The sequence below is a fragment of the Leptodactylus fuscus genome, chromosome 6 (genome assembly GCF_031893055.1).
Source record: "Leptodactylus fuscus isolate aLepFus1 chromosome 6, aLepFus1.hap2, whole genome shotgun sequence".
Lineage (NCBI taxonomy): Eukaryota > Metazoa > Chordata > Amphibia > Anura > Leptodactylidae > Leptodactylus > Leptodactylus fuscus.
The window spans coordinates 144,990,279-144,999,359 of record NC_134270.1 but is presented as its reverse complement, the minus strand read 5'-3'; the positions used below and the strand labels follow the sequence as shown (position 1 = coordinate 144,999,359).

Genomic DNA, 9,081 nt, shown 5'->3' with positions numbered 1-9,081 from the left:
CAAATTTTCTACCCCACTTTGGCAGGTCCATGTACATTGATGTGCAAATCTTTTATGTAGGTGTTGACAAAAATGGTACAAAGTAAGAACTTTCAGAAATAGAAGGGTTAATAGTTAATTGTTATCAATTAACAAGTGACGTGAATGGAGAAATGTAAATCCCATCAGTATTTGGTGTGACCTTTGCCCTTTGGAGGAGGAGTCCTGGAAGAGATTGGAGGAAGCCTACATCCACAGAAGATCTGTGCTTAGTTCTCCAAGATGTTGGGAACAACCAGTGGCGTAACTAGGAATGGTGCGGCCCTATGCGAACTTTTGACATGGGGGCCCCCCTCCCCCTGACACCGAAGATCTTGGCCAAGCCCCTCCTACGCATTCCTGTGCGCTCTATTATGCCCCATAGTGGCCCCTGCACACAGTATTATGTCCCTTAGTGGCCCCTGCACACAGTATTATCCCCCATAGTGGCCCCTCCACACAGTATTATCCCCCATAGTGGCCCCTGTACACAGTATTTTCCCCCATAGTGGACCCCGCACACACTATTATGTCCCATAGTGGCCCTTGCAGGACTAAATACTGTCACGTCACCCGCTGACCGCTATACCAGGACAATTGTGGATAAAAAATCTGGTCATGTGCATTACAATTTAGTAACTCCATGTGCCTCATATTAATAGCAATTAAGCCCATCATGTCCCTCACATTAACCCTTGTGTACCTCACATAAGAGTTACTGATATGTGAGAGACATGGAGGTAATAAAGTATCTTCATTATTATTACCCCCATATGTCTCACATAATAGTAATTCTTATGGTGAGGCACACAGGGGTTAATGTGAGGGACATGATGGGGTTAATTGCTATTAATATGAGGCACATGGAGTTACTAAAACAAAAGTAATCACCCCAAATGCCTAAGATTAATAAGCATAGTAACCCCAGTATGTCCTGTGGACCTGTGTTTTCTTTTTTTAGTGTCACTTTCCTGGAACAACTTCTCCTCTTTCTCTTGTGTGCAGGGCAGCAGGAGCTCGGCAGGGATAAGCCCCGCCTCCTGGGCTCTCCTCAGCCCTCTCATTGGTGGGCAGAGGACAGGCAGAGAAAGGGAGGGGGGGAGAGAAAGTGTCCTGAGAGCGCTGAGTGGAGCCAGACCTGCAGCTCCTGTGTATCAGCCATTGCTGCAGCTTCGGACATATACTGTACTTTCCCTATATTAATAGGGAAAGTATTCCACCAACAGGGGGCTCCTGCAAGTGCTGGGGCCCCATGGCAATAGCCAAGTTTGCCCCCCCCCCTAACGCCGGCCCTGCTTGCCACTCCCGGGCCGCTGATCCTTATACTCGGGGGTCCGAAAAAAAACCAAGTATAATGATAGCAATGGTAGTGGCTGTCACCGGGCCCCTAATGTCCCGGGCCCTGTGGCAGCTGCTACCACTGCTACCACAGTAGTTACACCACTGGGCACAACCTCCCTGCCAAGTCCCTTCATAAACTGTCTGCAAGTACTGAGAAGAACTGATGGAATGCAAAGAGCAAAGGTCACACCACATATTGAATTGGGATGGGATTTAGATTTCTCTTTTCTTCATTCACTTCATTTTTAGATTTGAAAAACAAATTACCGCTTCTATTTCTTATTTTGCAGCTCCCCCCCCCCCCCGCACCTGCCGAAATCCCTTTCACAACACTGTAGATCTCACACAGAACACAACTAGGTGATAATGAGGCATTTGGTGAGCTTCACCTGTCCCCTGACCAATTTGATGATTCTTGTCTATTGGGTGATGACAGTCACATGACCCCTTCTGCATTTGCGGATCCAAAATTGCTGAATTTTATGGTTCCATTTATTTCTATGGGCCCAGACAAACGACTGTAAATTATGAAGCATGTCCTATATTTGGCCACATTTGCAGCCCAGACCAGCGTAGGGACTCATACAAGATCCATCATTGTGGATGATATACTGATGCAACGTAGGCGTGTTTGTTTGCAAAATGTAGATCAAAATGCAGACAGTGAAACCACTACAGCCGTGTGCAATGAGATAACAATTCTCAGAGAGTATTCACACAATTCTGCATTGTGTTATACCTCATGAATAAACTGACCAGAGGATGTTACCATTCCCTTTGAAAAAAGTGTGGATTCCTACGTAGTCTGAGCCCCGATTAGAGTGACATGGACACCCCAGCTACTGGTACCACCCAGTTACCCATTTATTCGGAAACTTCTAGGAGGAATTATTATGGGTTCACATCTAACGTAGAGTCTGTCAAAAATCACCAGATGAAAAATTCATGCAAGTTCTACTTCTTAGTCCAACGATTTCAGTTAAGAAATGGGTCCATCAATGAGGTCTATCAATGGGGTCAGGCTTTATTCGAGTCCACTATTTTATAGAGGACCTTTCTAATTCTCTGACATTGGCGGTATTATATACTGCTAGAAAGCTGACTGCGTACTGTCCGGTATGCGCCTTAGTGCCAGAGATATGGAAGCCATTACTTTTGATGGAGGGATATTGTTACTGAAACTAAAGGCACCACTATTTCTGGCACTGGGGCGCACATAATATAATAGTATATAATACCGCCGATGTCAGAGGAAAGGAAATGAACGGGCCTAGTCGGGAGGGAGTGTCTTCAGGCGGACATGGAATCCGCCTGGAGAAAAGGCATGTCGCTTCTTTTTTCCGCGAGCGGGAACAAACCACTTGCGGAAAAAAGAAATGACCAGCACCCATTGATTTCAATGGGAGACGGTTTTTTTTGGTCAGGATTTTGACGCGGATTCCTGACCAAAAAACCCTATATGAACCTTATAGCTGCAAATCAGCCTCAAGTGCATTAGGGGTGGGGTCTGATTTACCAGTTTTGCCTACAGACAGCTGTGACCCAGACAGAGGTGTACAATATGTAGAAAAAAACGTTCACAGCCCTGTGGTTTTCTCGTGGTCTTAGTGCGAAAGAATTTTTTCTTATGCTACTGCAGGTGCACGGATAACCATGGAATCCTGCCGGTGCAGGTACCAATACAAAATCCAAAGAAATCCAATAGTAATCCAGCAACCAGTTTTGCATTAGATTAAAACATTATGTTTTATTAGTCCATTTAAAAAAGGTGATTCCTTTTCTTTAACAGAAAACCAGTGACAATAAATGTAAAAAAGGACACAGCACTTACATGAAAAAACGTATTCGGATTACATAGGCGGTTAAGCATCGTGTGTCTATTGTCCTATGTGATCCGAATACGTTTTTTCATGTAAGTGCTGTGTCCTTTTTTACATTTATTGTCACTGGTTTTCTGTTAAAGAAAAGGAATCACCTTTTTTAAATGGACTAATAAAACATAATGTTTTAATCTAATGCAAAACTGGTTGCTGGATTACTATTGGATTTCTTTGGAGAGGTGTACAATATCAAGGGGCAACACCGGGCAGCAATTTTTGAAGACATTCAGAGTACTTGTGGCTGTCTTTAGGCAATTTTTGCCTTTCAGACCCGCCCCTGATGCACTTGCAGGCTTATTTACATACCCATAGATGGTGAGCATCTCTTCACTGTGTCAGCTGTTTTTGTATACAAAGATATATCTCTGCTCTCTTTTAAAGGCCCCAACGTGGCATTTTGGGCAGAATTTTTGGCTGTAAAGGTTCCCTATTACAAAGTTACTTATCTTGAGTTGATCCTAAGTCATAGTCTATGTTTTAGGCTAGGTCCACATGGTGGAATTTGGGGAGGAATTTTAGGTGATCATCAATATCAGATTCCTCTCCAAATTCCCTGCCTGTGGATCCTGGGGCAGGAAGTCGGAGCTTTCCCCACTGATTAGTCTCAGACACAATAGGGTTAATCAGACTGAGCCTTGTCTGGTGGATTCTGCAGCTGAAGCAACCACAGAATCCACGGGAAGGTTGAATTTGTTCTTTTAGCATCCAAGTAAAAGAAGTATGCCTCAAAATCAGCTCCCAAATGATGCTGTGTGAACCTAGCCTTAATCCAGAGCTGCATTTATAATTCTGCTTATTGTTACTGTAACATCGAGCATTCTATCAGACCACATACAGCTTCAATGAATTTCAAATATGCAATTATTTTCTTATTTTCTCCCACATCGGGTTACTGTACTATGTCAGTGTGCATGCGCAGATCAAGCGTTGTGCAGACACTGACCCAGCAGGGAACACTTGCTCATTTGTAGATCTGAGATTTGCAGCATTTTGATTTCAGCTCTGGAGTAGGCTATAACTCAGGATAAATAGTACTATGATTTTCCTTACCGTAGCCAGTCTTCTTGGGTGATGCCGGTGGATCAGGGAGTGTTTCTGGCTGCAGTTTGGAATAGGTAGGTGGAGTCTTAAGCGGAGGGAATAGCTTCTGGCCGGGAGCAGCTTTGGGTGCCATGTAGGGTGGAAGGTAGCCTTGCTGGACAGGGGGTCCATCTTGGCAGGAGTCCCCTGAATGTCCAGGACAACAGCGCCACTGTAGCTCAGTCACAATCTTGTAACCGATCTTGTACTTGGGTCTGAAGAGAGTCCGATACCTATAAAGGAGCAAAGGAGCAGATAAATGATACTAGAATGTATAAGACCGACTGCTTCACCCAAGTGTGAGAAGCAGTGTTATTGGAGGTCCTTCCTCCCAACCGCGGTCAGGCTGTAGAATCAACATCAAGCGAAGATCACTCCGCACAGAGAACTAAATGATCCTGAAGTCTTTCTTTTCTTTTTAGTTGCTATGACTCGTCATATCTTTTCTATCTGCTATTCTGAGCTTGTATGTTGTACTCTTGTATTATTACTGTATTATCCAACACACTGAATTTCCCCATGATGGGACAATTAACGGATTATCATATCTTATCTCTTATCTTATCTTAGAATCTGACTCCTATTTCTAAAAATACCAAAGAGAACCTGCACATGTACTAGATCTATATTACTGCAAGGTCAGTAGGATGACTAATGTGGGTGACATAGTGGTCAATGGGTAGCAGTCACAAATCTGCAATGGGCAACATCTGTTTGAAGTTTGTGAGTTCTCCCCATGTTTCCTCCAGGTATTGCAATTTGCTTCCATACACTTTAGTCAATGTTCTATGTGATTTCTCCTAATGTGCGGAACATTACAGAAATCTGATCCGATGTGAGCTTAGACCATGCCGCTATGACTTACATTACAGTTCCTGGACACTTGGGTCCCCAGCTACACTTGAGGTACTCCGCTTTGATATACGGTTCGGTGCCATCCTGCAGGGTGCACGTCACATTCTTCTCCACAACGTACACACAATAATTCCTACAAAAGCAATAAAAGAAGGATAAAACCAAACTGGAAAGATAACAATATATTCATGAAGCCCCCACTGCTTTATTAACCCTGCACTGTCTTTGTCTATATATTGATAAATGGCCGTGCCATGCTGTGTGAGGGGCGCTGGCAATGGAAGAAGACACAATTTTCCTACATTATTCCGGGCAGAATGCCAGAAACATGCAAGAACAAGGGATCTCAGTGAAAGAGCTGTTATATGAGCTTGTAGAATATTGTCCCACTAATTTTTAACATACTTCTCCGAAATAATGGATTCATACAAGCACAACAAATATATATCAAGAGTCAAGTCATCCCTGCCCTCGGCTCATTGCTGAACTACAACCCCCAGCAGGCAGCTGGTTACAACAGCCGGAGGAGATCTCTGTTCTGCAATTTTTAGGTTTGCACTGTTATCTATGGCTTTCATATTATTTAGGATGGACCTGGGTCCAGGTGAACCTGTTGTATATTTAGTGCTAGGAGACCTCGAGAAGAGACCCCAGGACCGTCCCCTTTCCCATGTGTATAACACAGTGGACTTTATGCCATAGGTACCCATTTTGGATTGATCCAAGTAATGCACAATGGTAATGGTACTGCAGTAGTGAATATTAATATTATATCAATGAAATATAGTTTATAGATATTTACTCTCTGCACATCTATTATTGCTTTTGCAACTTTTAACTCTTTGCTCCCCAATAAATCCTTGAATGAAGATATATAAAATCACATTATCATATTGCACATGAGACTCTATATAAAATACAGACATTTTCAGGTATTACCTGTGCTTGGTAATGGGCTTGCCATAAGTCTGAGGTTGGGAGCCTGAGGTATATAAGCTGTGAATGAACCGTCCATTGGCGGGAGGTGGGTAATACGTTCCTTTGGCATCCGCTGGACATAGTGACCCATTAAAACACATAGCGATGGCAACTAAAAACAAAATCCTGAGCAGCCTGTCTTCCATTTTCTTTATAGGTGAGGGTCCACACGGGGATGGCTATATCTCAGATGTCTAGTTCCTCTGAGGGTCTCTGAAAGTGACTTTTACACTCCAGCCGTTGCTTTTCACAGTCCAAGTGGGCTCTTGTCTATCTGATGCACTTCAAGTAGCCTCTTCCAATAAAAAGAAACACTCCAAAGGGTCTGTAAAGAGGTTTTTGTCCTTGACCGCAAACACTAGGGTTCCTCGGAAGTCATTAGCCAGGTTCGTGAGATGTTTGTCCTTTGGTGTCACTTTGTCATGGGGCTGTGAGTGTCAGCGCGAGTTTCAGTGGCGCTCAGTGTGACAGTCTTTGGCTATGGTCGCTGGCTCAGACGAGCGCAGTTTCCATCCTTCTTTCTGTCCTCTTTTACCTTCTCTCTTCTAGCCTTTATTTTGCATCTTTCCTTTCGGCTCACACCTCCACACTGCACTTTGCTCTCTGCTCCGGAGAGATGGATTGTTTTCTTAATTTCGGCAATGACTTTGTAAGTCTTCTGTCTTTATTTCTGCCTGCTACTTTCTATCACTCTCTGACTTTCTGTCTTTCTTCAGTCTCCCTCTCTCCCCTGTCCCTGTCAGCTCCTCACAGCTCCCTCTATACCCCAGACCTGTTAAAGGGGAGGGGGTGACCGGGGTGGAGGGAGAGGAGGAGTTTCTGGGATTAGAATAATATACCCCCCTGCACTGCCCTTTCCTGAAGCTGTGTTACCTCTGCCAGCAGCAACATGAGACTAAGGCTGGCACTGTGTGTCACATTCACTGAGGGCGCACGTGCACAGCCCCAATGTACGAAGCAACATGCAACACCGTCCCGTCTAGTACTGGTGCTGCCACCTCATCCTGACACATGGAGGGGAAGCACAAGACAATAGTGATGTATGGGAGATGCAGCTGTGCACAGGAACCTGCTCAACTACAGCCATGAAACATGTCTATGAAGACTGTAGTAATCCCCAATGTGCCCAGATGTAACCGCTCAACCCGGGGGCCCCTTACTTTTGCTTCAATCCTTTTACTATATATATATATATATATATATATATATATATATATATATACAGTACAGTGCAAAAGTTTTATGCAAGTATGGAAAGTAATACTGCAAAGTAAGAATGCTTTCAGAAATAGAAGGGTTAATAGTTTATTTTTGTCAATTCACAAAAAGAAGTGAATGAAGAAAAGAGAAATGTAAACCCCATCAATATTTGGTGTGACCTTTGCCTTTTGCTTTCCATCAGTTCTTCTCGGTACTTGCAGACAGTTTTTGGCAGAGCTCGGCAGGGAGGTTGTTCCCGCCATCTTGGAGAACTAAGCACAGAACTTCCGAGAATGTAGGCTTACTCCAATCCGTCTGTCTCTTCATGTCATCAAAGACAGACTGGATGATGATGAGATCAGGGCTATATCTGTGGGGGCCAGATCATCACTTCCAGGAATCTTCATTCAAAGGGCAAAGGTCACACAAAATATTGATGGGATTTACAGTTCTCTATTTTTCATTCACTTCATTGACAGAAATAAAGTATTAACCTTTCTATTCCTGAAAGCATTCTTTCTATGTAGCATTCATGTAGAATTTACTTTGACATGTACCACCTGCCTATACATTATGATAGACTAAGTACAACCCTTCATGGCAGCAGTATTCCTTAATGGTAGTGGCCTCTGTCAGCAGGATAATGTCCCCTGCTACACTGCAAATATTGCTCAGGAAGGGCTTGCGCTCAAGATGTTGACTTGGCCTCCAAATTTTCCTTATCTCAATCTGATCAAGCATATGTTGTGTGTTCTGAAGAAACAAGTCCAATACTTGGTGGCCATATGTGTCCTTACAGGGCTTAAAGAGGACCTTTCACCAACTCAACTCTTTGCAGCCCTCAAATTTTTTTCTCTAGCCCCAACCATTCCTGAGCAATCAGCACTTACTCTGAATTTCAGCACTCAATATACTAACTAGGTTCCTTAATATCAGATATGTGGTCCTGGGCTGGAGTAGACAGTCTAGGACCCGCCCAGTTGACAGTAGAGAGTGTAATTAGCATATTGAGTACTAAGATCAGACATGATTTTTCAGGAACTGTAGGGGCTTGAGAAAAAAAATCCAATTTTGCTAGAATCAGTGGAGGAGCACCCATTAAGGGATTCAAAGAGTAGGAGTAGGTAGTGGTGGTGAAAGGACCTCTTTAAAGGACCTACTGATAACACATTGTTGACAGATACCTTACAGTTGCCTATATTGCCCATTGATTCACTTGGTGAAAAAATTGTATACTGCATGGTGTAAGTTTTCTGCAGGAACCTCTGTACTGAAATATGTAGTCAATGGCTATGTCTAACACAGTGGCAAATGCCAACAAAGATTATCCAAATGTATGACAAAATTACACTTCTTTGGCAAATTCCGGTAGTTTACTGAAACATTAGGGTTTCAATTTTGATCAAGTACAGACAGGGTGTGAATGCAACTGTATACCAGAGGTGCATCAAATTCTTTAAAAAAATTATCAGATAATTTTGGAGGAAAAATTTTCCAGTGCTTATTAGATATAGCCGGTAGATCTTTATCCCATTCCTCACAGACATGCCAGATATGTTAAACAAGTCCACTAGACTAGCCCAATCTTAAAACCCCCTTAGAAGTACAAGGGGTTCAGGCCCAAACAAGATACATGGTATGTCTTGGATGTTTTTGTGCTATGGACAGTCGCAGAATTCCTCACCTCGCTGTCACCAAACACAGACGTCTGTCTTTTTGATGCCATTGA

At 43.3% G+C, this 9,081-nt stretch overlaps 1 protein-coding gene across 1 annotated transcript in view; it reads right to left on the bottom strand.

Moving 5' to 3' along the window:
- The window catches only part of EMILIN3 (elastin microfibril interfacer 3), a 200,900-nt gene extending 193,972 nt beyond the window's left edge, over positions 1-6,928 (bottom strand). The window contains exons 1-3 of the mRNA XM_075277457.1: positions 6,114-6,928; positions 5,185-5,307; positions 4,290-4,552 (exon numbers count right to left, since the gene is read on the bottom strand). Of these exons, the coding sequence (XP_075133558.1) occupies positions 4,290-4,552; positions 5,185-5,307; positions 6,114-6,298 (571 nt within the window). The 5' untranslated portion in view covers positions 6,299-6,928. The remainder of the gene's footprint in view (positions 1-4,289; positions 4,553-5,184; positions 5,308-6,113) is intronic.
- Between the last annotated feature and the right edge of the window lie 2,153 nt (positions 6,929-9,081).